General features: G+C 48.2%; 2 protein-coding genes across 2 annotated transcripts in view; both read right to left on the bottom strand.

Moving 5' to 3' along the window:
- Positions 1–10,374: 10,374 nt before the first annotated feature.
- LOC135824219 (dual specificity tyrosine-phosphorylation-regulated kinase 2-like) lies at positions 10,375–20,487 on the bottom strand. Its single transcript, XM_065336951.1, has 6 exons — positions 19,357–20,487; positions 15,630–15,866; positions 14,571–14,738; positions 13,175–13,277; positions 12,135–12,251; positions 10,375–11,364 (listed from the first exon to the last, which is right to left on the bottom strand). The coding sequence occupies exons 1-6, from the start codon at positions 20,485–20,487 to the stop codon at positions 10,376–10,378; spliced, it is 2,745 nt and encodes a 914-aa protein (XP_065193023.1). The 3' UTR covers position 10,375.
- Positions 20,488–22,359: 1,872 nt separating this feature from the next.
- LOC135824786 (exportin-6-like) overlaps positions 22,360–26,922 on the bottom strand; it is a 32,592-nt gene continuing 28,029 nt past the window's right edge. Inside the window, exons 26-28 of the mRNA XM_065337490.1 lie at positions 25,863–25,961; positions 25,080–25,310; positions 22,360–24,082 (exon numbers count right to left, since the gene is read on the bottom strand). Of these exons, the coding sequence (XP_065193562.1) occupies positions 23,981–24,082; positions 25,080–25,310; positions 25,863–25,961 (432 nt within the window). The 3' untranslated portion in view covers positions 22,360–23,980. The remainder of the gene's footprint in view (positions 24,083–25,079; positions 25,311–25,862; positions 25,962–26,922) is intronic.

Below are 26,922 nucleotides of genomic sequence, written 5' to 3'. Positions count from 1 at the left end.
CCTCTGAGCCTTCCCGTTTCCGCAGCCCATGTACTTCCTTCTGGTGGTGGTAAGGATGTAGATCTACTACTAGTAGTAGTAGGTGATGTCTTTCCTACACGAACACCCCCCCCCCCCCCCCCCCCCCTGAAGACCCTCACACATACGCGTAGTGGACCATGGTTGAAGGCACTGGAGGTAGCTGCTGGTATTCCTGAAACCTAACATGTGCGCGCTGTCACAGTGTGAGGTGTGAAAGGGGCGAGAACACAAACGAAGCTTTCACTTCTTATCTCTTCCTCGTTGCCAATACTTGAACTTCTCGCTATTGTTCAGCGATCGACTGTCCATATTGGCAAGAGTGCATAAACAATAAGAAGAAGAAGAAGAAGAACACAGCCCTACCAATAGACATGTGGAGACAGACACAAAACAAGACACAGGGGATGTATGGACGACGTGCCGATGTGCAGCCTGGAGCAACTCGACTGACCAGAGGTTGCGTATTAAAATGTTGCAACCTGGCATCGTCATTAATTTTGTGGTCTTTTGCTTATCAATCATTTCTTGGCAATACCGTTCAACAAGCTACAACGTGGTTTTACTTATTGTACTATGACTGTAGATCTACAGAGAGCTGAGTCCTCCGGCTCGATGGAGTGCTCAATGCGGAAGCAGAGCAGTAACACACGAGTCACAGAAAACCACGCGTTTTGATTGTCGTAACTTAAAGTTTCATGCCATATACATGTAGCAATCTTCATGTACATGTAGATCTACATAGACTGCTGCTGCGTGACGGAGAACCATCTCCACGACTGGAGTGCAGTGTGCCGGCGACACTGTGCAAGACTGTAGCGGTCAGTGCGGTTGAACTAACTTTCTTTTGTTACAGTAGAACTTGACAAGGCGATCACTTCGACAAGGTGCACACCTGTCCCAGAGGACCACTGCAACTATAGGACCCTGTTAAGTTCCAGTCAAATGAACCTGGATAAGGAGACTACCTGTACGTACGCAGGGACCACATTTGCAAGGTCCCCTGAGTGGTCGCCTTAGACAGGTTTCACACTTAGTATACTGTATACACATGCAATGACTATGTGTAGCTACAGCCGTGTGTGAGACTAAGATTGTGGTGCGCAGAGTCAAGAGCCCGTGGACAAATCGGAGGTGTAGCTGGTGTTCTACGGGTGGTATATTGCATGTGGAAGGGGCTTGTGCCGGCGAAACGCCGGTTTCACTTTCCCTGGTTCCGATGGCAAGCAGTACACAATCCGACAAAGGTGTACTTGTGGCTGCAATGTGCGAGACTATACTTGTAAAAATTATAACACTACCTTGTATGTGCATGGGGCCAAGCAGAGTCAAGAGTGCGTGGACAAAATCAAAAGTGTAACATTAGCTGCAGTGCTACGGGCAGTACATTGCATGCGGCAGGAGCCTTATGCCGGCGAAACGCCGGTTTCACTTTCCTCTGTTCCGATCGCAAGTGACCATCCACGCTGCATACGGGCAATGTTTGTACTGCAATGCACTGATCATGATTGTTGCTTTCTGTGTAGAGTCTACAAACAATGTATGTGTGTTACAGACACAGATAAGGTAGAGTAGTTACGAGGATTGCCTGGTCATCATCGATCATACTGCCCAGGATGGGTGTGGGCTGGTCGCAGGAAGGCCACGCGGCTGTACTTGTACGTGAATTTTCTTCTACGCTCGACTGGCGACTGGCGTCAAGACACAGTGAAACCATTGATCATGGTCACTGAGTTACAGGTATGCAGTATCCGCCTGCCAGTGGATACCATGGCTCGGGGCAGTAACGGTGGAGGTCTACAAGCAGTATAATAATGTATATCTGATCAAGTGCAAGGGCAGAATCGTGCACATGTGCCATCGTGGTCAAAGAAATCCGAACGACGTGCCGAAAGCAGTACCAATAGTCATGCGGCCCTTCGTTGCACATTTGGACAGTAAGACATAACATAAGCAGAAGAAGGAGAGTTGATGCTACTAGTACATCATGTATCCCACTCGTAGTCGACTTTCTAGGGGACCTTTTAGTTTAGGATGAATATGAACACACTATAACGTGTCTAGGATCAGAGACGTCTGTCTTTGTCCGGTGTACATGTACATGTATTTCTGTCTCATGTTCCCTTTTACTTTCACACACACTCTCTCTCTCTTTCCTTCTCTCTCTCTCTCTCTCTCTCTCTCTCTCTCTCTCTCTCTCTCTCTCTCTCTCTCTCTTTCCTTCTCTCTCTCTCTCTCTCTCTCTCTCTCTCTCTCTCTCTCTCTCTCTCTCTCTCTCTCTCTCTCTCTCTCTCTCTCTCTCTCTCTCTCTCTCTCTCTCTCTCTCTCTCTCTCTCTCTCTCTAGAATTTTGCCGGGGTGCCTGAAATGATGGAATTAGTTTACGCAGTAGGGTCACCAATTACTTTCCTGCCTGTGTCACGTTGACGTCAGTGGTCCGTACCGGTATATACCCTGCTGTGCGGAGGTCGGTAGCAACGTCTCACGTTTCTCCTTAACCTTCTCCACACCAATAATTCTCATGGGTGAATGTTTCCATATTAATTTTGAGCCCTGGATGTGTGTTATTCGGCATGTAGTACCCTGATGTTGCTACATGTTCACTTCTATTACTATCATGCACGATTACCGCTTGTATTGAACACGATGCCAGGTTTTGTGGCCACTCTATAAAACTAAAAGGGTGAATATGAAACAATCACAACTAAACAATCATGCTGTTCATCCAGTACTGGCCTAGCGCAATAGCTACAGACAGTACAGTGTGCATGTCTTCTCACTGCACCAGTTTATACGAAGTAAGTGGGTTACACGTTTTCTTCACCCATCTTTCAATCCATGCATTTTAGTATTGTACCAGAACGTGCCCAGCAGGATCATGTTGGATATGAATGTCTCACGTTACACGAGAATTGATCTACCGCGCGCATCGCCGATCAGTATACGACTGCACTGTCATCAGTGTGTATGCGGACGACCGCTGGGGCAGTTGCAATGGTATTACCCAGTATTCCTTCGCAGTTCATCCTACTCGCAGATGAAAGGGGACTTCATTCGAGGTACACCCGAGATGTCTGTTGTGTTCACACGCTAAAACCGCTGTCGATCAGTTGGTAACGATAAAAGGCATGAGAGCGACCGTGGATCGTAATCACATCGTAGCACACTGACTGTGATGACCAACGCTTAACAACCTGCAGTGCTCCAACTCGGCTACGGTCAAGACAAAGGCTCCGTATAGCACTGCTAATTCAATACAGCATCACCCTGACAGAGTCCACATGCCTGACACGTCAACACCTAATGTACACAAGCCAACTTGATAACCATGATAACGGAGGTTGCAGAGAGGTGGCGGAGGTGCTGACGGGGAGATGGAGGCTGCTTGGACGTTAGCGGATGTACACAGTATCATGAGAGGCACTAATCTGTAGTAATCATGTACAGCTGCCAACGCTGCCAACACTGTCAAAAGTGTCAATTTCCCAGGGCTATCTTTACCTAACACCAAGGTTAATCTAGGTCACTAATTGTCACCCTTCACAACCGTCTTCTTTAGCCCTGGTCGTGTTTAGCGTTCGTGCTACTGGTAATAGGCTGCCCTTTGCACGTTCGATGGGTTTATGCTCTTCTTGGATGTACTGTTCATGCATATTGATTATTAGTCAATAGAGTGTCGCCTTCCCACAGCAATAGAGCTCAAAGCTTTGCCAAAGTTTTAAGGTTAAACCACGATCCATGGTTGGTACCAATTTACGAGCACATGATCAAGGCACGTCATTCACCTGCACGCATGTCCACCACTGCATCTCTGTACAATCATGTGCACACATCTATCAGGACTACTTGTCCACGCCATACAGCGTAATACTAATAGCCTCATGACGTCATGTAATGCCAGGATCAAAACGACTCGTAGTATTGTCCTGGCCCAGCGCATACCCACATGTACAGAGTCCCAGTCTTGCAATGCTTGCAATAAGACCTAACCAGTACCAGGGAAAGGACTGGCATGCACAGGCTCAGGAGTAGCACAGTAACCTACCATCACCAGGTCGCATACACCAGGTACCCGGAGTATACTTAAGACCGTTTCACTGTACGTAATATGATGCACATTGTATGTACTCTCAGCCGCACAGTGTATTATTAGAGGGAGTCTTGCCGTTACCCAACCGCCATGTTGATCACTTACAGGTGATCTATACTGCAGTTTACCATGGTTTACCGGTTCTAACACCGCATGCACTGAGTCAGCAGCTAGTGTTCCGATCAGCATGCAGAGCCTCCGCTCAGTACAGCCTACACTACTACAGCAGTACAGGTGATCTATAATAATTGCAGGTCACCGGTTCTAACACCACATGTACTGAGTCAGCAGCTACAGTACTACTACACTAGTGTTCTGATCTTCAGCGGGCCTCCGCTCCCCTCAGGAAGCTGTTAGCTCGTTTGCTAGGGTAGATAGCAGCAGCGGGTAGTCATCAACCCTTACTAGTATAGTACCTGTCCTTAGTCCCGGTCATCTAGCAGGAAGTCAGCACTCTCAACTGGCGCCAGTGTATTTTCCCAGCTTCCCCACAAGCTGATGGCAATTGCAGGCCAGAGTGTGACAGTTGCCTTGCTAATCCTCGTGTATGTCCATGCATGTAGGCTGTGCCATGCAGGCTGTCAGACTTTGTAGCTTTTAGTTGTGCAACAATGAGAAAAAGCAAAGCAAAGACAATTGTGCAACTAACTCGAAAACAAGCACCATACAAGGTATCTATTATTCAAAATGCGCTTCCGCCGCTGCAAGTGTGGCGTACTGATCATTTGAACCCACACTTGGGTGGCCCTTGCAGGCTGTGCAATATCCATGTACATGTAGCTAAGAGAAATCGTGTGGACATGTACAATTCGAGTCCCAGGAGACTGAACAAACTGAACATTTCCCGGCCTCCGCGTCCTAAACACCACTAGCCCCTTTACTTATGCTCCACCTACAGAACCTCCTCAACGCCACACTGAGCCCATTCACAGCCCACGCTACATACTAACAAGGGGGCATAGGAATAATGACTTTATTAGGATGACCCAAAGGCTGACCGCCTATCGTGGGGTCCGTCGCATTGAAGGATGATGGTACAAGATTTACCACTGCCCAGCTCCAATGCAGGCACATTCACCACTACCCAATCGTTTCCTACAAACAATTCGCCACTGCCCAATTCCCCTACAGGCTACCACTGCTGACCCACTTCTCCTCTTTCACAGCTAACTTCCCGGTAGGCCTCGACCAAATATGCTAAAACAAAGAGCAGATTATGCTCGTCGCATATCAGGGAAAACGTCCATAATATGCCAAAGGCTTAGCAAGATATGCAAAAAGATATGCCAAAATATGCTCGTCATAAGCAGAAAGTGTAGATCATTTCAGTAAAATTACAACCTTGGAATATTCATTGGCTTCACGGCTATCATGCTTATGATGCAAATCAAAACACATGCGGAATAGTATGGCTGGGGTGTGTCCCCAGCAACTGTAGCGATAGTGTTCATCCATGGGGAAATGTAGCAAACGCCTCAACCATTCCAAATTCATCCATAAAAGGCATTTCTGAACGCATTTTGTCCATTATTATAATATAAATATGAATGCTTTATCCTCATTTTCTTCAGAATATTTGAAAATGCTGGCTTCATTTCAATATTCCCTTTGTCGCTCAATATGCCATACATGAACTGTCTCACAAAATATGCGGAAATATGCGCACGCATATTAATTTTGGTCGAGGCCTACTTCCCACCCACCCAAGGTCCACACTGACCCATGCTACTACTTCAAGTACACACACAGTACATATGAGACCACCAACCCAAGCATGCAGCTACTAATCACGGACACCCGAATACACCCAGCTTATCATTCCCACTTTTGCAGGTACATGCAGCTCTGCGCTGAACGGCCCTAGAGTTCGACAACCTACCAATGCCAAATTTGCCTCACATTCCCACTTCTACTGATAGTTCTGCGCGGAACGACCCTAGACTAGAGTTCGAAAACCCACCGATTCCAAATCTGACTAACATGAAGTCAAACTACAATGGAGTCTGTCAAAACCAGACGTGTCACTCATACTCTCACTACACAACACACCTATCTAAGTCTTAGATCATGCTGAACCTCGATATAAGAGCTGCACAATGCACAGGAAGGGGTTTTCTCGGGTTTGGAGCGCACAACAGGAAAGACATTGGCCACTTCGCCATTGCCGAGCCACCGTGCTCACAGCAGTGACTTTCTGTATCGGTGTGTTGTTGTTGTGAAAGTGGACCGACCACAAAGACCACTCGCTACTTGTCTACGGCTTTCTTGTGGAGGAAAGCAATACGCAATACGCATGGGCACAGGAAGGGGTTTTCTCGGGTTCAACGGGAAAGCCATTGGCCACTTCTGGGTAAAAGGACGGCGGTCTAGCGGCAAAAAGTCATTCTCACTCAAATACATGTACTCGTAAACAAATCAGCCTTTGGCTGAGGGAGACCGGACCGGACTTGGAAAACGGGGAAGTACCGGTATGGAGGAGAAACGAGAAAAGGATGAGGGCTAAGGCCACGTTCAAAGGTATGGCATTATCTAGTAAAAATCATGAACATTGCTCTCTCCTGTAAAAGAACGTAAATAGGACTGGCGCATCATGGACTAAAGCAGAGCGGCAGGCAAACCTGAGTGCAGGAGATGGGAACAGCTAGTGCATGCCCCGGTGAGCTGCCGTGGTCTGGGGAGCTTTGCGGCAGAGACGACCCCATGGCGACTCGCATGGCAACACACCAGACTCAACATGAACTCGTGGTGGTGTTACCTGCCATGGCTATGCCGGACTATTCCTGGCAAACTCCGCACTAAAATATACCATATTTATCAACCATAAGTACAGCTGCAGTGGTGTCTTCAACTTCATTCTCCCGAGTCAAGCTCCGTATGAAGACATCCAAGAAGAAGATTGCCTGATGAGTCCAGCGGGGACGAAACGTACGTCGCAATCGAGCTATGTCGTTGCTGTGTCATCTTCTATGTGCCATGCGCTACTTGATGTACCAGCCTGCTATGTCGGATACCGCCAATCATGCATCGACGAGGCGCCAGGCGCGAACTGATGGTGGTGGTGAGAAGGAGAGCTCTGTGCCAGAACTTTGCAGCTTAGAGAGCGTGTGTGGCCAGGCGTGTGTTTATCACCATATTGCCAGGTGTGTCTTTACCACCATAGTATCAACCATAAGTACAGCTGCAGTGGTGTCTTCAAGTCCTGAAAGAGGAGGAAGAAGCGCCTGCACACTGCGTGCAGCATGAAAGCCTTTTTTACTTGTAGTGCCTGAGCGTTCCTCGGCTCCACCAAACACCTGACTGTCCTGAGCCGCTTAGTGAGACTTTCTGTCCGCGCGAGCCTTGATTTAGTTCAGCTGTCAGTTTGTGGTTAGGTGTGAAAGTGTACCAATCCCTTACATACAATTGCCCGTGTCATTGTGATGGCCTGGCCGGGGTTTAGCAACTATTGTATTAAATACTACTTCAGACCATAGAGTAGCCTACAGAGAGAAAGCCCCATATTTAAAAATAAAGGTAACCCGTGTGATCCCTCCAACTACTGCCCTATAACCCTACTCCCAGCTATTTCGAAAGCACTAGACAAGATTGTCGCCACCAAATTCGGTCACTATCTCGAGGTCAACAACATCATTGTCCCGGAACAGTTCGGCTTTGTCCGTGATCGCTCCACAGTTGACCAGCTGATACAGCTCACTACTAAGATCGCATCAACCATGGATAAACGCATCCCTTACGATGCTGCATTTCTCGATTTTGCGAAGGCCTTCGATAAAGTGCCGCATGACGTGCTTCTCCAGCAACTCGGGACTATCTGCGATGCTCCGGCTACGAGTTGGTTTAAGAACTACCTCGATACGCGTACATTCAGCGTCCGCGTCCAACACCATCTGTCCTCCCCACGTCCCGTCAAGTCTGGAGTACCCCAGGGTTCCCACCTCGGGCCATTGCTTTTCCTGGTACATATCAACAGCCTACCCAGAGCCTCGAAACGCAACCAGCACGCTGATGTTTACCTGTTCGTGGATGACACCGCCGTCGGCCAAGCACGAACCAAAGGTACCAGCCCAATGGAGACTGCCCTGCAGGACACATTTGCCTGGGCCGACCGATTAGGCGGAACCTTCAACCCATCGAAAACCGTTGTTATCTCATTCGCTGAGGAAGGAGCTGCAGAGACCATCCGCGGTATCCAGCCGTCAACCAGTCACCGTCACCTGGGAGTGTTGTTGAGTGAAACACTTAGCTTCCAGGAGCATAATTATTGAACAGACAATAAGCAAGTTTAGACAGCGCTGCGTTCTTCTGTGGCATATGGCTGACCGTTTAACAGGAGACATCGTCAGGAAGCTGTACCTTACGTATGTCCGCCCCACAGCAGAATACGCCGCCCCAGTATGGGAGTCCTCCCTCTCTGCTGCACAGCGGCTCACCCTTGAACGGCCGCAAGCCAGAGTAGCTCGCACAGTCATGTGGCTTGAGAGATGCCCTTGCCCATCAGACGAGCCCAAGTCATCATTGTTTAAACAGCTGGGGTGGCCAAGTCTATCCTGGCGCAGGAAGATCGCCTGCCTTATGGAATTCTTCCATTTGGTCACCACCCAACCAGAACTTTTTGAAGCAGCGGGGTACTGCCCCACGCGTAGTCGCCGCCGCCAACTCGCATTCACTCTGCCACGGGTTGGGAAACACGCCGGGAGGTCATTTCTCTTCCGCACCGCTACTGTCTGGAATGCCTTGCCCGCAGACCTGAGAGCCACAGCCTCGCAGTCCCTGTTTCACAGTCACATTTGCACGCACTTCTCTGACACCAAACACAATGCCACTCCGCACTGACATGCCTCTGTCCTCCTTCTTTGTGCGTTGCGCTTATTCTTATTAATTTTTGTGTTTCTGTTTCGGTACATTTCGTATTTCAAGGCATACCCCGAGGCTATAGGTATCATTGATTAAAGGACCATTCTGGAACATTCAGCATAATTGTATTTCTCTTGCTAGGCTGTTCATTACGAATTATTAGCCCTCCACTGTCTGCTATCTCAACCCTACAGCCTCCCATTATAATGGAACTCCCTTCAATTTAGACTACGTCTTTGGGAAATCCTCAAATATATTATAATAATAATAATAATAATAATAATAAAGAAGGTGAGAAATGCGCCCAATACAGTACAATCATAATGTATGCACAATCTTCTTTGCGCTATTGCTATCACATGTACTACCAAGTACAACATCTACTTCAGTACTTGGTCATGCAGTTTCTCTTTGCCCGTATTCCACCTCTCCTCAGGGCCGTAGCACCCGGTCTAGCCGGTCCGGCCATGGCTGGATCTCACCGTTCGAAAAGGTTGACCCACCCAATTCGTGCACACCGGTACATGCAGATCTAGGGTTGAAAATGAGGCAGTCCCTGATTGAAACAAGGTTCATTTTCCGTTCAAGTACAGTCGGCTCCTGATTCATATAACAAACATCATCGGGCAGGAGAATTAGTTCATGAATCATGCATAATGCTTGCTCACTGTGATTATCATTGTATGACATCACCACAAGGCGATACCCTGTGCCAAGCATGCAACACAACATTGAACAGTGGTGTTCATCATCAGTAATGCTGGCTCACTGTGACATCATTGCATGACATCACCACAAGGAGATACTGACAGAGATAGAAAAAAAGGGGAGAGAAAGGAGAGACACGCCGCCACCTGTAGCTGGTTATGATGTGCAGTTGCCATGACAATAGAGTGCTTGTAGTATCAGGCGCGTGCGCTGGTGCCCTTCAAGGGGGGGGGGTTCCGGGGGGCCTCCCCTGGGAAAATTTTCAAAAAATGAAGCAAAATCCTGCATTTTGAGCGAAAAAAAAGGGGGTTCCAGGCACCCAGGAACCCATACGGCGCACGCGCAGTCTTGTTGGATTCTAGACTCAGAGAGAGAGACATGACAACACAGCTGATAGGCAACGTGTCTTAGCTCATTTGTCCGCTGATAATGTGGATGGTGATGCTGGGTGCAGCAATATGATAGACTGAGCCTAAGATAAACTACATAAAGTGATTGCGAGACACACTCATCACACACAAGCTAATTACTTTGCTGCGAAGTCATAGCAAGACGTTGCGCTGTGCACAAACATACACATATGCGTAACTTACACACATGTGCACAAACACAAGCGAGCACCCCTCCCCTTTCCGCACACACACACGCGCACACACACACACACACACACACACACACACACACACACACACAAACACACACCAGTTTATTTACCACTGAAAACATCGTGTACCGTCCTGGGTCTGTTCAGTATGAACTCGCCTCTCCACTTGGTCTCCACGGACTCTGGCAAGATGTGCGCGTTCTGCACATGCGTCTTCAATGCACTCAACACGTGACTGTTTTGCTTCGTTGTGCCGGCGCGGCCACTCTGCTGCTTACCCAGCGCCTCCGCTGCTTTCCGGTGCGCCGTTTTGATCTTCCGCATGTTTGGTGCAGGTACGAGTGTGGGTGCACCTGCTGCTCCAGGTCTCATTCCATACTTTGCCATCCTTTCGGCATTGCGGTCTTTCGCTCGCTTCAGGCAATTACTAGGTGCACCATGCGACGGCGGCACCGATCGCAGAGCAAGTTTCGGCGGTCCCCTGGCACAGCTGGCCATCAGTACACGCGGGTTCACATGACTGGGAGAGAGGGTGTTCTTCTGCCAGTACGTCGGAATATTGCTGCTCGCCAAGCTCATATTGGTCATCCTTGGCGGTCGCTGTTGCTTGGGCTCTTCTCGTCTCTTCTGGCATTCGTGAATGTTTATGGCGCGCTCCTGTACGGGCGTGCGCTTCATGATCGCACCGACTCCTTGCAGCAGCTGCTGAGGCAGGACTTTGCCAGGCTCCACGTAGCAACCCTTTGATGGCTTTGCAATGGCAGGCATTGCTTGCTTGGCCTTCTTGGCAGGCTCTGGCTTGACGCCGGTTATGAAGGGATGTTGCAGTGCATCGTCGGCACTTAATCTCTCGTGGGGCCACCACACCAGCATCTTGGTGATGAAGTCACAGAACTGAGCATCCTTGGTCTTAATCAAGCTGAGCAAACTCCTGGAGGCCGGTGCTCCGTAGTACATGTCGTTGCTCATGTACCCGGGCTCCAGCTCATGGCCCTGCTTGCCGCGCGTCTTGCGATACAGCGGTCTGCAGGCGTCGTCAAAGTGGCCGTCCGCGCGGTGGCCGGTCTTGATCAAGTAACGCGGAGGTACACCTGTCAAAGTTTTATAGTTTCAGAAGTATTGAATACGGCAGAAGAATAAGACTTAGACTTAGAGAAAGGGGAAGACAAAGGGGGTAGACAAGAAAGAGATAGACAAGAACCACTGGAGCATGCACTCTTCTCGTGGACCTGATGGGTTCTCACTACTAATACTACTATGGCAAAGGAGCGGAAACTTCCAATAGTGAGTACAGAGTATTATAGTCAGGAGCATAGCAGCCGGTCCCGCTTTGGGCCGGACCACAATTTTTTAGCACAATGCCCAAAGTGCCCAGAATGCAGGATTTTGTACCCTATTTCAAAAAATTCCCCGGGGACACCCCCTCCAGCCGGACCACCTCCAACAGCGGTGCTACGCGCCTGATAGTACTCTATGGATTTCTAGTATAAATACTCACGAAAATCCGGTGGAACAAAAAAAGTGAATAAATGTCTCTTTTTTTGTTCCACCGGATTTTCGTGTGTACTAGGCTCTGCACGCTGTGTATCGAGCACTGTGACCGGTAGCCAAGGTTCTTCTGTAGTATAAATACTCTGATTTCAGAAATTTTCGGTGCTCAATATTTTCGGTGTGAGGGCAACAGGCTAGGTTAGGTGAACAGAAATTTTCGGTACCGAGAAGCAGTTCCCTATTGGATTATGTGTGTTAGTGTTTGTGCGGTGTATTGAAATTTTAGGTGTTAAACAGACACACTGAAAGTACCGAAAATAAAAGCACACGGAAAATTAGTGAAATTACAGTACACCTCAGTATTACACACCGATACATTCCATGATCATGGCCATCATCTCCTCCTCATTGTCTCCGGGGAACAGAGGACTGCCGTTGACCATCTCCGCCGCTATGCAGCCAAGACTCCAGATGTCGATCATACGCCCTGTGTGCATGTCCATCACACGTAAGCAGCAGAAGAGAGCATCAGCAGTGTGTCGCACACTCGTGAGTAAATGGACTCACAGCAGCAGCAGCGACGAGAACGACAATAACAACAACAACAACAACAACAACAACAACAACAACAACAACAACAACAACAACAACAACAACAACAACAACAACAACAACAACAACAACAACAACAACAACAACAACAACAACAACAACAACAACAACAACAACAACAACAACAATAACAACAACAACAACAATAACAACAACAATAACAACAACAATGGCGCCAGCACCAGCAAAAACAAAGACAACTGCAACAATGAAAAAATATAATAATCAAGGCGGACATCCATCGAGCATCCTATGCGCTAGAGCTGTTAGCCAGTTAGTTGAAGAACGTCAGTACCGTCCGTTAGTGCCGTGCAATGTTATCACATGAGCTGATTGTTCAGTAACTGGTGGTGTTAGTGGACATTATAGCGCAACTTGTAGTTTCTTGGTCCTTTTCTTTTCTATAATTTATCCTTGGCTCTCCATCAGAGTCCACCATAACAGAAGCAGCACATATGTGACATCAACAGCAACCCCACAACAGTGTGATAGGCTCAGGGAACACAGCAGGCTACTGCATCGTCGAAGTACAAATATGGAGACAGGAACCCATGGTAGTAAAGCCTCGCCATTCAGTGAATTTAGCCTAACAGACCTGTGAAGTCTAGTCCTTGATGCTAGTGACATCATGCAAAGTGTAAATAAAGAGAGAGAGAGAGGGGGGGGGGGGGGGTGCGTGGGTGGGTGCACATGTCCGTGTATCTACATGTATGCATGCGTGTGTGTGTATGTATACAAGCACACACACAGACACACAGACACAGACACAGACACACATGTAGAGTTAGGGCAACTTACCATACTTGGCACCGAGGATGACTTCAGGTGCACGATAGTAGCGGGATTGCAGATAGCTATACAATGGACTCCTTTCAAAACAACTGATGCCAAAGTCTATAACCTACGCAACACGTGCACATACACATCCACATACATATGCACGTACACTTACACTTGCATAATAATGTGCAGTCAACTTCGCTAATAACGACTGCGGATATAACGACAATTCGCGAATAACGACATAATTTTCATGCCCGGAGCAAAGTCCCATCCAACTGTGACACATATAATGAGACTTCGTGTATAACGACACTTTGCGAATAAGGACACTTTTCTGATGCCCCGCCGAGTGTCGTTATAAGCGAAGTTGACTGTACGTGTAAATGTATTATACACTTATAAGTGCCCAGATAGGGTATACCGCGTGCTAGCGGCCGCCGCGAGTTCCCTTCAGGAAAGGACACGATAATTTACATTTTTTTTCTTTTTTTCTTACAAATGCCCATCGCTGAAGCGATGATAGCGGAAAAGCCATGTTAGACATAGTACCTTGTGCTGGGATGTAAGGTTGTCCACAGTCAAATGTGACCGAGGGGGGCAGGAGGCGCTACTGACCTCGATGTAGTGGTGGCAGGACTCATCTCGGGGGGGGGGGGGGGGGAGGGGAGGGGAGATAAGCCAGGTGTCGATATACAAGATTCCCAAGTACAAGTGCTTTGCCATGTGCTAGACTTTATTGTGAGTGTCCGGTTGGTCGGTTGGTCGGATGCTTGGTTTACTAGAGTCTGCAGATTCAAACAAAACAGGCCCTGATCGCACCAAAAGAGCTAGCTCGGGACCTGTGATGACATGCTTGTCATCGCCATGATGATATTTGCTGAGCGGCTAGTGCTCAGTCAGGTGTCACGGGTGAAGCCCTCGCTCGCCTATCGCGCTGCTGGGCCTTGTGATCACGTGATCATGCCCAACCTTTGGGACACACCCCATCCACACGCACTAAATATAGCATTGTGGACTCTGGCTAGCGACAGACGCTACTATTCGTAATGTATTTTGCATAGCTACAGGAATAAGAGAGGTAATACTATGTGTAAAAACTGCAAGGGGTCAGGGGAGGAGGTGTCATGAAGAACAACGATATCATAAAGAAACCGTGGCTCACAGAATGCTTTGCTACATGACTGCGCACCTTTGGGCAGTCTCTAGCCATACCTGCACGCATGCTCGCGCGCGCGCTCGCACACACACACACCACACACACACACACACACACACACACACACACACACACACACAGCAGAAAAGAAAGGAAGTATACACCATACACTGCTACAGCACGCCGCACTGTTTGCCAGTGACGAGAATGCACACCCAGTGATCAACCATGCACAGTGACTGCCACTGACTGTACCTTGAGTGACTGCTTGCCGCTTTGACCTCCCACCATGATGTTTTCTGGTTTCAAGTCGCAATGGATGATTTGTAACTTGTTCAGGCTAGACACACATCTGAGAAGGTCAGTTGTGAACGAGCGCACCTTGGCCATTGGTAAGCCTTGTTGTCCATAGTCAGCTAGCATCTGTCAGGTGATAGAGTGGCATGCAGCAACAGGAGCAGAGAGTAGATCTACACTAGCACACTCCGCACACTACGATACAGGTCTACCCTCGTTATTACGACATCGGTTACAACTTACAAGACAAATCTTGCAGCCTCAGGAACAAAGTTGAAGAAGTTCACCACGTTTTGCATAATTTTAACTTTGGTGTATCAGCTATTACTGAAACTTAGCTTAATGACACTATAAGCGATGACCCAGTTGTAATACCTGGCTATTCCATTCTTAGATCTGACAGAAGTAGCCAGCAAAAAAAAAAAAAAAAAATCACGGTTCGCATGAGACTCGGCTGGAAGCCCAGTTTTCCGCATCCGTCATGGGAACGCCACCAGCCAGCAAGGCGGGCGGAATATGTTTTTATGTCCGTGGCGGGCACTCACTCATCACTACCATCACCTTCCCAAATCCAAAGCTGTATGTAGTGTCCATACTGTATAGGCGATTTTGCTGACTCGCCACCATGACATCATGATGACATCATGATGACATCACCATGACATCACCATGACATTTGTCCAGGGTGCCAGCTTTGCATTTTAGGTCGGATTCCACTGAGCGCAACTGTGTAACTGATGAGTGCGGGGTACCCACCAGCACTACAGAGTCAGCATAGCCAACTCAACAGGGTGTTTTTTACCCCGGAACCAAAAGAACACCCCGCTCATCCCCAGGTTCTCATGAGCGTGGGGCAAGGAACTACAAGTTACGCTATAATGTACACTAAAACCACCAGTTACTAAACAATCAGCTCATGATCAAATTCACAGTGATATTTAAACAGGGAAGATGTCTGTATTTCGCTGCAACAAATGGGGGGGGGGGGTGCGGCTTATCCTCCGGAAACTACGGTACCTTTTGCAGATTGGTGTTGAGCAGCTCGAAGACCAGGCAGATGTGTCCGCGGAACTCAAAGTGCTCCAGCAGGCACACACAGGTTGCCATAACGTTAGTGGCTACATCGCCGGTGCTGTTCTTCAGCTCCTCCAGGATGGTCACCTCCTGCATCAGCTGCTTCTTGGACTCGTCATCGTTGCGCACCACCTTCAGTGCCACCATCTTGCCGACTTTGTGGTCGAAACACTTTACCACCTGTACAACAGATCAGTCACGCAGGACCGGCAGAAGCAGTTTGTGATTGGTCCAGCCATACCCTAGCCCTGCATACGTTGTGTATGATATGGAGTCATTGCAGGGTACCCCGGTATACACATGGCCTCCTCAGCAGTAAACAGACGTTGGTGGCCAAGGAGTTGGCCCGGCCATGGCCTGACCAACCGGACCGGTTCCGCCTGGCACGAGATGTAATAGACACTCATAGTATTAGAATACAGATAATTTAGACAGCCACAATTCTGTCATGGCTGAAGATTTTTGACTGGCATTCTTCGCACATCGATCAGCTGGATCACAGCAAGGGAACATAACCAAGAGTGTGCAACTCCTATCTGAGTCAAGCTGCCAAATGGGTTCACCCACGGCGGATTTTATTACACCATTCTTTGGCAGACGTATGATCAAGTGTGTATGCTTTCCCGCGTTTGCCTGCTAGATACGGTGAGAGTTCATTAGGTTCAAGACACATCGATCTATCGTGAGTTGTCCTGCTTCGACTACCACAGCTTGGATGTACAAACTCTTTGTACGTTGATCTCTGGCCGCACATGATGGCATCCTGAGTGAGTCAAATAGCCGCGAAAGACTGCTGTCATAGAATGTTACCGTGGGCTGAGGGATCGTCGAGTTGCACACTCTTAGTTACGTACTCTTGGTTACAGCAATGTAATGGCGTAGATAGGCGTAACATGTTCAAAAATGGCGTAACGGCCAGCCCAGTTTCGGATATGGAGGCTTGTTTACATGTGGACCCCTGGTCTGAATGTGGACCCATATCATAGTCTGGCATAGCTTTGTTAGCTACAGTAAACCACCAGTGACTACCGGCAAGAGTACATGAAAACCAGAGTGTGCAGCTCGGATGGGTTGCTGTCACGGCGAAATTCCGTGATTACATCATTTTAGTGATGTAGTGCGTACAAGCAGGATTCAAGCAGGTCTCTTTCTGCACAACTGCAGCTCAGTTGTACGCACTACGCCATTTCCCGCCTCAGATCTGCACCAAATATGATGTAATCACGGAATTCCGCCGTGACAGACACCCATAGCAGAGAAGGCCCCAAGCTGCACACTCTGCTTTTCATGTAAGTTACTCTTGCTACCGGCCACAGTTGAAAGCCCAGAGTCGTATCCCAATGCTTTTCTTCAGCTCTAACTTACACTGCAACAACAAGAACAATACCAGGGCCCATTGAAGACCATTGCGCGAAATCACGCGACACCTGTGCATTTTCGATCTGCGGGATGAAGATGACGACGTCCATGCATCAGGTATCAGGGGGTAGTAAGATACTGGTATATTACTACTCCACGCCTCAAATCGTGCTGTCAAGCGTATGCGGGGGAGTGTAGCATGCCATCCCTTACACTTTCCAGCTCAGGGTTACCCTCGCTACCAATGGACGAAGTTAGTTTCAGGGTCACAGCTTGCGCAACGGCTTTGTCCTGTTCGAATGGCCATTGGACATACTCAGCACAAATTTTCTATTGCATGCATGCACAAAATGTTCAACTTTCGTATTTTTGGCGACTTTACCACCGTCGTGGAGGCTGGTTGGTGAGGAGCAGGTAGCCATCCCTTGTAGAATCAAACACATGGTTCCACAGTGTGGCTGATTCTGCAAGAGCCAGGTCCATACGAGGAACATTCGCTTTGTCTTTTGCCATCGAAGTAAGTCACTTTCCTTGTTCTCAGTGTTTTTTTTACGTTCAACGTTTCTGAGATTTTTGAATTATTCACTTTTCATTCTTTCATACTTTATTTCTTCATGTTCACTGCCTCACTTGCCTTCTGATCTGGAGAATGTGATGGAGGTGACTGTTGGTTATACGGTTGTCGTGCTGTTGCTGTATTTCCGTCCTGCTCGCGACGTTGTAGATCACAAACAATTTGAAATCACATGAATTGTACTTACCGTCGTGCGTGCGGTATTAGGAAACACTGTGCAGATTGGATCGTCGCAATGTATCTATATGTGTGTCTGGTCATCCTGTGCCACGCAAGAACTCCAACCAGACGCATTCGTCCTCGGCCCTGTTGATCGATTGTCCACTCGTCTTTCCTTGAAGAACGATCTATCAAAAAAAATCGAGCTCGAGGACTTTTTGCAAAAAACGGCTGAAAAAAGGAAGAAAAAAGGGTGTTTAGAATGAGATTCGAGTACACAACCATGGTCCCAGCAGTTTATGTGGATGTCGCTCATAGATGCGCGATTTCGCGCAATGCAAAAAAATGTGTTTTCCCAAACACTGCACCTAGCTGTTGCTGAGGCTGTATCAGCGGCGTCAGGCACGGTACAGTCACTACGGTATTGACCGTACCACTTTTTGACCCAAGAACCTCGTGAATCAATAAAATACACTGATCTGGACTCGAAATTTCCAAAATTTTCGGCTCAGCCACCCCTCCTCCATGAGTAACTTGTACTTCAGATGGCTGACCGTACCACAGTAAAATACCTTCCGACATTGCCCCTGTGTATGATCTACAATCACACGATCCACAGTAGTCAGTAGTCAGTGACAAGCAGGCTGGCACAAGTGAAGACATTCACGGGCATGTCTATAATCAGACAGGCACACAGATACACTATTGGAAAGAAGAGGACTTGGAGAGAGAGAGAGTGAGTGAGAGAGAGAGAGGGAGAGAAAGAGAGAGTGTGTGTGTGCGTGTGTGTGTGTGTGTGTGTGTGTGTGTGCGCGCGCGCGCGCGCGCGACCAGTGCGACAGATGGTTCCGCAGCAAGGGTGGATTTGCCCGACACAAGTGCTCGCCAGCAACATCACCAGCAGAGGCATCTTCTGACACACTTGAGTCACCAGTTACGAACAATATGTCCTGCAAACGCTGCAGCTTCCACTGCGCCCGCTGCAACCGCTGTGTGCTAGCGCGCCAAGGCATGAAGCGTCACAAGTGCAGCCAAGGCTCGGCCAGAGCAACCAACACAGACCGTAGCTCCTTCTGCATCGTTTGCAATTGCGGTCGGCGTTTCAGTAGACCACAGGACATATCCCGTCATCGCCCCTACTGTTCCGAACCTGCTCAACCCCCATGGGGTCCGCATAGCCAGAATATGGCAGCGCGTCCAAGGTCCAAGGTCCAAGGTGTGTGTGCGTGCGTGTGTGTGTGTGTGTGTGTGTGTGTGTGTGTGTGTGTGTGTGTGTGTGAGAGAGAGAGAGAGAGAGAGAGAGAGAGAGAGAGAGAGAGAGAGAGAGAGAGAGAGAGAGAGAGATAGAGAGAGAGAGAGAGAGAGAGAGAGAGAAATGCCAAATTTTGCGCTCATGTTCTCACTTGAACTTTCCGACATTCGCTATCATTGCGTATGCAATGGGCAAGATCAAGGTGAAGGTCAAGGTGTGAGAGAGTGAGTGAGAGTGAGTGAGAGAGTGGAGGAGAGAGCCTGAAGGAGAATGACAGAGAGACAGCGAGACACACACGCAAAAGAGAATTGCTCAGTATGCCTTACTTGACCGAACGCTCCACTTCCCAGGAACCTGATTACCTCATAGCGATAGTTGATGTGATCACGTGGCACAATGCCCAGATAGTGTCCCTCGTAGTCATCATAACCTTTGTTATTTCCATCTCGTGCTGCACTGTACGATGGCCGATACTTGATTGCCATATCCCCGACAAAGTACACCTCGTCGTTCTTCGATGTTCGCAGTTCCTTCCGTTCCAGCGGCTCCAAACGATTTATAAAACGACGCAAGGCGAACTCAGCCCACTTTTCGTAAGCCTCCTTCCGGAACAGCGTGCTCTCCCATTGCGTCTCTCGATGCGGAACGAATCCCTTTCGCACCTCGAGAAGACGTTGAGTTTTCGGTTGAACCGACGCTAGTCTGCTAGGAGCTGGAGTACCACTGCTGGACGGTGTAGAACTCGTTAATATCTCACTTGTCGGCGACGCCGTCTTCTCCGATTCTGTTCTCTTGTTGCCCAACTTGTTGGTAATGTGCTTGTTGCCATCAATCACGGGCTCTTGTGCAGCTGTTCCTGCCGTCGCTGCATTAGAGATAGACAGCTTGGATAGATTGTCAAACGACAGGAGCTGCCTTCTTGCCCATTCTCGCTCGTCCAGCCATGGTGCTACGTCTCCGTTCTCCAGTTTGAAAGGAGTCGATGCCTGGCCATCGCGCTCCTGCTGCCGTGCATACAGGAATTCCCATTCCACCGAGTCTCCGGGTATTTGTGCTGTGAAACCATGCTCTTGTCCCACTTCTCCACCAGGCGGTGCCTTAGACCTATGCTTTGTGGAGCGCCGTGGAGCCTTCCGAATTTCTCTGGCTGGCTTAGCAATGCATGCACCATCACTTTCATGTTCTTTCCTAGGTCGTATCGCTGCATGCTGGGCAGACAAGCCACCGATCGCTCTTCTTTTCCCGGTGTAAGCCACGTCACCAAGATCAGGAGGATGATCGTGTGCACCGCCGACGGCATCACTACTCTGGCGAGAGCGCACAGCAACATCGTGGTTATCGTCGTATTCGTAGTCCTCCTCCTCGCTATCGCTAGTGTAATCGTCTGAGTACAGGGTTGGTCGCTGGTTGACGACATGATTGCGGGCCACTCCGTCCTGTCGACGTTCGCCGTCCATCTCCGGCGTGTGCGAGTAATAGTTCGAGTACACAATCTTCCAAAGATCTACTGCCTGGAGTGCTGGTCAGCAAGCACACAGACAGCACACGTGAAGCAGGACTAGACTTGTAGAGGGGGATCGCACGCTCACAGGCAGAAAGCAAAATGCAAAAACGCTAACTACAACAGCTACTGGACTACGCGCAACACAACATGGGAAAGAGAGACCAGAGAAGTGACGGAGGATCTAGGAGTAGAGAGACAGACGTGACATAATCATGCATTGGTTGTCGTCGACAGGGCAGTTTCCCCGGGTGGTCTCAACAAAAACCTGCGCGCGAAGCACTCGTAGAGTCGTACATAGTCTATCAATACTATCATAGACAAAATCATAATAAACGGTAAAATGTTTTCTACGACCGTCTCCTAGATCCTCCCGGTCCATGCATGTAGATCTACATTTTAGTTTTTACATCATTGTAATCATACATGCAGTACAGTGAGTCTTCAGTAATGCCGCCTCCTGATCCTGCCGTCCCCTGTACTGCCTACTGTCTGTGGTTGTGGGAAGGAGTTGTTGATAATGCGTGTGCATGTAACTCGTTCCAAGAGCATCCGCTTGCTCGCATCACCATGATCACCGCCATCAGTACTTCACCAACTAACTAATTACTTGCCCAGGCCAGGGCAAGAGTAATAAGATAGGGAGTTTCATCATGTTCATGGGCTACCTCAAAACCTCTGCTCACGACATTGCCATTGGTCATCAGCGCTATTATAAACCTAGATCAGGTCCACTATCATGACTATCGATCATGGATAAAATTTATCCATGATCGATAGTGGACCTCACATTTTGTCCTTCCTTTTTAAAATGCTTTATATATATAATAGGAAGGACATCCGTGTTCTAAAAAAAAGGACCAAATGTTACGAGTTATGACAAGAGCAATACCGCAAAGCCCAGTATACTCCTGCGACCAACTGTCCACCAATGTAACCAGATAGCAGTCAGCAAGTCACTATACTCTTGCGACCAACTGTCCACCAATGACATTATGTAACCAGATAGCAGTCAGCAAGCACTATACTCTTGCGACCAACTGTCCACCAATGTAACCAGATAGCAGTCAGCAAGTCACTATACTCTTGAGTCTTGCGAACAACTGTCCACCAAAATGTAACCAGATAGTAGTCAGCAAGTCACTATACTCTTGCGACCAACTGTCCACCAATGTAACCAGATAGCAGTCAGCAAGTCAGCTTCCTTTTTTATCCATGATAATATTGGCTCAACATTCGAGTTCAAGTTATGATCCTCTGTTATTTTAGCTATCCACATTGTCATTCCTATCACTTCAAGTATTTTCAATCTTATCATGCATGTGTGTGCGTGTGTGTGTGTGTGTGTGTGTCGCTTCAAACAGCTGTGTGGTGGATACCATGCTAAAAATAGTGGCGGTCAATTCATCAGCCTTGCAAGCTGTTGAATGGTGTAATCCCAGCACAAGTTGCTGTTCGCTATCATCCTTCCGCGATGGGCATGTCTGAGGTGTGTGTGTGTGTGTCTGCGGCCGCGACTTTCGCCGTCCGAATGATGTATCCCGACACAAGAACTACTGCCTGGCCAGCTATCATCGCCTTTGGCGATGGGCTTTCCAAAGTTCCAAAGGTGTGTGTGCACTCCTATGCACTCAGCAAAAATGACCTCGGTGTTGACTGGGCGGGTTCGTGTCAACACCGAGGTCATTTTCGCTGAGCGCATGGGAGTGTGCACAAGCACACATACACGCGCACGTGCACACACACCAGCAAAACGCCGGCGGGTTACAAAAGAACACATGTTACACGCCGCACAAACGCACACAGTACCAACAACAACAAAGAGCAGTGAATGAAAGCCGATAATTTCGAAATTTGTAACAGAAAACCAAACATCAACAAGCAGAGAAGATACCGAAGGGTAAAAAGTAGTAAGAAATTGTCCAGCACCAGATGGAGCACAGTTCGTCAATAGGATAAAGACAGGGAATGAGCAACACTGCCAACAACAAAATCAACAGAGGAACAAGGCAGCAGCAGCAGCAGCAGCAACAACCTGCGAGTAATGGAATGTTACATACTTGACAAATAAAATAGAAACAGCAGAAGCAGCATTGCATGCTGGCAAAAATAAAATAAAATAGCAAAATATACACATAGGTATGTACAAGAAAAGCATGACACCGAGCAACAGGGAAAAGGAGAGAGAGAGAGATACGTATTCACACTGCGGCCGTACTGTTGTTTCAGGCCACACGCCGACTAACTGCCACGTGCCACTATGCGTGCAGTACGAGACTGCAATGGCAGACACGGCCAGTAGCAAACAAGTACAGTATACAGATGCTGGACAAGTCACCACATACACACACACACACACACACACACACACACACACACACACACACACACACACACACACACACACACACACACACACACACAACATTGTACACACTTACTATATAGATATACACACACACACAGCATAAGCACGGGACACAGCGATGAGGACACACGTCACGGAGATCAGGGTGACCAAGCCACCCCACTGTACACACGCACGCTTGCACGCACACACCCACACACTGGTTAATCGGTCAGCAGAAAGAGAACGAGAAGAATAGATAAGACTATAAACCGTGGTGGCAAAGTACAATGGGCACAGAGTGCATGTTAACTGGATCTAGGCAATGACTATGGTATTATATACACCTACGCTATGCTGGTCATGACAACAGTGGCCATTGTCAGAATAAATAAAACAAGGTGCTGCAGCGGCAGCAACAGCAGTGACAACACGTCAGGAAACGTGCACGATGACAGAAGCTGTGCACGTTCACGGAGGCTGTGCAGGAAAAGACACCAGGCAACAGTTGCCTTTTCGGCAGGAAGAGCTGTGCTGTGCGGATTGCAGGTCCGCCGGCGATGCTGCACTGACTGCTCCGCACTGCTGGTGCCGTCCCGGAGTCACTGCGCTGTGCTGTGGCGGTGGTGGTGCAGGTAAGTGCTAAGGAATAGTGTTAACACACCGGCACACACACACACACATACACAGGCACACAGGGTACTACGCCCTGCAGTGCCAGTGGTGGACGACGACGACGACAGGCAGCAGCTGGACATCATGTGAACAGCTACATACACACAGCAGCTGTGGCCGTGGTAGCGACGAGACTGAACCTAACCGCTGCTGGCTGTGACAATGACGTAGCTTCCACACGTAGCCAATACGATGCTAAGGAGCAACAGATACGATGCCCCGGAGCAAAACATCAGCTGCTTAGGGAGCAACAAGCGCAACACCGTCAGCAGATCAGTGGAGGGGCACTGGGGAATGCGTGCTGGCGAGAATACACCCAGCGGTGGCTGAGTCCTGATGGAGATGAACAGGATAGCAACAGCAGGCAGCTGCGGACCAGGGCCAATGGGTGGACGGGCGAGTGGCTACGCAATCCTCTTCACTTGCTTCACAACTTGACAGAATCCTTGGGTAAGCTCTGGTTGATGATATGAAGATAGCGAATGTCACCCAGGAACCGCTTGAGATTGTTGATGAAAGACGGCTGATCCTGTATGCCACACGGAAATCAGACAGAGAGAGAGAGAGAGAGAGAGAGAGAGAGAGAGAGAGAGAGAGAGAGAGAGAGAGAGAGAGAGAGAGAGGATAAAGAAAAGAAAGAAAGTGGTCCAGGCACTGAACATAAATTCCATGCATTGATTGTTATCACTTAGTGGCAAAGCAGGCTCCCTTCAATTACAGTATACGGTGTGCTATGATGGAGTTGGTCAGACGGCGGTCTGCATACTGACATGGTGCACACTGGCAGTGTACACTAGGCATACAGGCAGGCAGAAAGTCAGTGTACCTTCCCAGCATGCATACAGGACTGTACACAATGTCATTCAAGTATCCATGCCTGCGCCCAGATCCAGAAAGTACACCACCACCACCACCAGGATGATCACCACCACCACCACCACCACCACAGTCACAAAGGCAAAAAAAGAGACTTGTCTGACGAGTGCCTCTAAACATTAATCCAGAGTTACATACGAAAAACGGCACCAGTCTCCATTGCTGTGCTCCGTTTGTGGTAGTGTAAGTCAACAAATTTTGGCCAGTGAGAAACTTTGGCCGATCTCGAAATGAAACATGTGGCCGTCATTAAACTTTGACCGGTTGGGGTTTTCAAAAAAGAAATCGATCTATAGCAACTACTGTTGTTTCTCTCACGTGCAGCTATGACTAAATCATGCATCATTTGTCTCTATGCCATACTTTGGCCTGCGGTTTACTTAGCCAGTTGGTACCTAGCGGCGAAATCAGCGAAATTAAATCGCCAGCGAAAATTAGTTGATTTACAGCACACACTTTGCCCTAGCTAAGGTACAGATCACTCTATGCAGTAAGGACCTTACACAGACACAGACACACACTCTCTCAATCCCTCCCCCTCTCTCTCTTTATAAATGTAACTTTCTCTCTCTCTCTCTCCCTCCCTCCCTCCCTCTCTCTCTCACTCACTCTCACTCTCTCTCCCTCCCTCTGACATGATCATAGCCTACCTGGTCACGCTGAAAGTTGTCGGCCAAGATTTGCTTTTGCGAGTCCTGCAATTCACTGGCTGAAATCAGGAACTGAGGCAAGAGCTGCGAGAAGAAGAGAGTGAAATCTGTCCTGGCCATGTGATAGATAGCCAGTTGGATCTCCTCGGCTAACAGGTCATGTGACTTGTGAATCAGTACTTGCAGCAAGACATTGATGAACTGAGTCAGCATCATCTGTCTGAACAGTTCCTGAAAGGAGAACAACAAAGAGGTAGAAAAGCAACAGCAGCAAAAGAAATGACTCCAACATTGCCCATAATGTCTTCGTAAGGAAAAGAAAAGACAGAAAGGATGCGCACAGTACTAGTAGTTGCCGGACACAAGCATCCCTTTCAACCCATCAACTAACCATAATTATGTACTTGAATTAGCCATTCGCGGTCGACAGAGATGTACCGTATTCTCAGGAGTATACGTTGCACCCCCCCCCCCCATTTTTTGCCATGAAATACAGACATCTATCCAATTTATCACCGTCAATTTGATCATCAAAGTATAAGTCGCACTTCTGGGGTGAATTTTGAGTGCTCAAAGTGCGGCCTATACTCGGAAAAAACCCAGTACGCATTCAAACATTTGCAACTCACTCAACTCTTTACATCTCTCACGTGTAGATATCTATCACCAATAACAGGATGGTTACAGCACAGTTTGTTCTCTTGGTTGCGACATTGAAAATTTCCTTTAAGTTTCCAAAATTTGTTCATAAACCAAGCAGAGCATACACAAGGAATTTCTTACCTTGTCGTAAAGTTTACACTTTTCGTTCAGATCTTCCATTGTTTGCAAGTTCTTCTTGAAGATGTTAATGTCCGGTTGCAGGAACGAGTGGCCAAATGCCTGATACACAAGTAGATGTAAACGTACATGAAGAGAGAGAGAGAGAGAGAGAGAGAGAGAGAGAGAGAGAGTGAGAGAGAGAGAGAGAGAGAGTGAGAGAGAGAGTGAGAGAGAGTGGAGTCGGTGATTGTCGCAAAGACATGCTAAGACATGCTGTCACGCTGTTCTTGTGACATCATGGGTATATGGTTGAGGTGAAAGGACTGAGTCAATAAGTCGACTGGTCAGACGAAAAGGTCGAGTCGATAGAAGGAAAACCCCTATCGACCCGCATTATGTTTAAAACATAGTTAAAATACATATATAAATGCCCAGAAGTTGATGCAGTTCATGCACTTGTCTTGTGAGTTCAGGCCATGTACTGTGAAGTACACTTGGGGCCTGAATCCATGTCGCTTTCAAACACACAGCCGAGTACAAGAACGGTGCGAACACATTCCGCATGGGTCTGTTTGAACGTTGAAACCTACAATGTGCTCATAGTGTGCTTCTGCTTGCTTGTGCATGGGTGTGTGACCATGCATGTGTTAGTGTACTGTGCTTGTGTTCATGTGTGAGGGCAATGTCAGTCGATAACAAGTCGATAGTCAGTCGACAGGATTGAATCTAGACGATAAGGAATTTGGGTCAGTCGTTTCACCCCTAGTATATGGCAAGCCAGTGCGGTGAAGGACTGCAAGAGCACACCGCTTATTGAGTTACAGCTACGGAAAGGGAATAGTCTGACCAAGTGCAAGGTCACACGGTGAAAGAACCCGAGTGCACAAGGGACACACATTACCCATTGCCAGCAATCACTACTAGTATTCTTGTGTGGAGCTAACTTTCGCTAGAAGGCAAAGTGAATACAGATTGTCTGCACAACACGTATTCTTTGTACCATGTAAATGATGCATGATCTCCAGACAAGACTCGCTCATCCATCCCACCATTAACACACGACCAGAAAGAGACTACTAGT

The sequence above is a fragment of the Sycon ciliatum genome, chromosome 9 (assembly GCF_964019385.1).
Source record: "Sycon ciliatum chromosome 9, ocSycCili1.1, whole genome shotgun sequence".
Classification (NCBI taxonomy): domain Eukaryota; kingdom Metazoa; phylum Porifera; class Calcarea; order Leucosolenida; family Sycettidae; genus Sycon; species Sycon ciliatum.
Note: the sequence above shows the minus strand (reverse complement) of the source record. Positions and strands in the feature narration are given on the sequence as shown.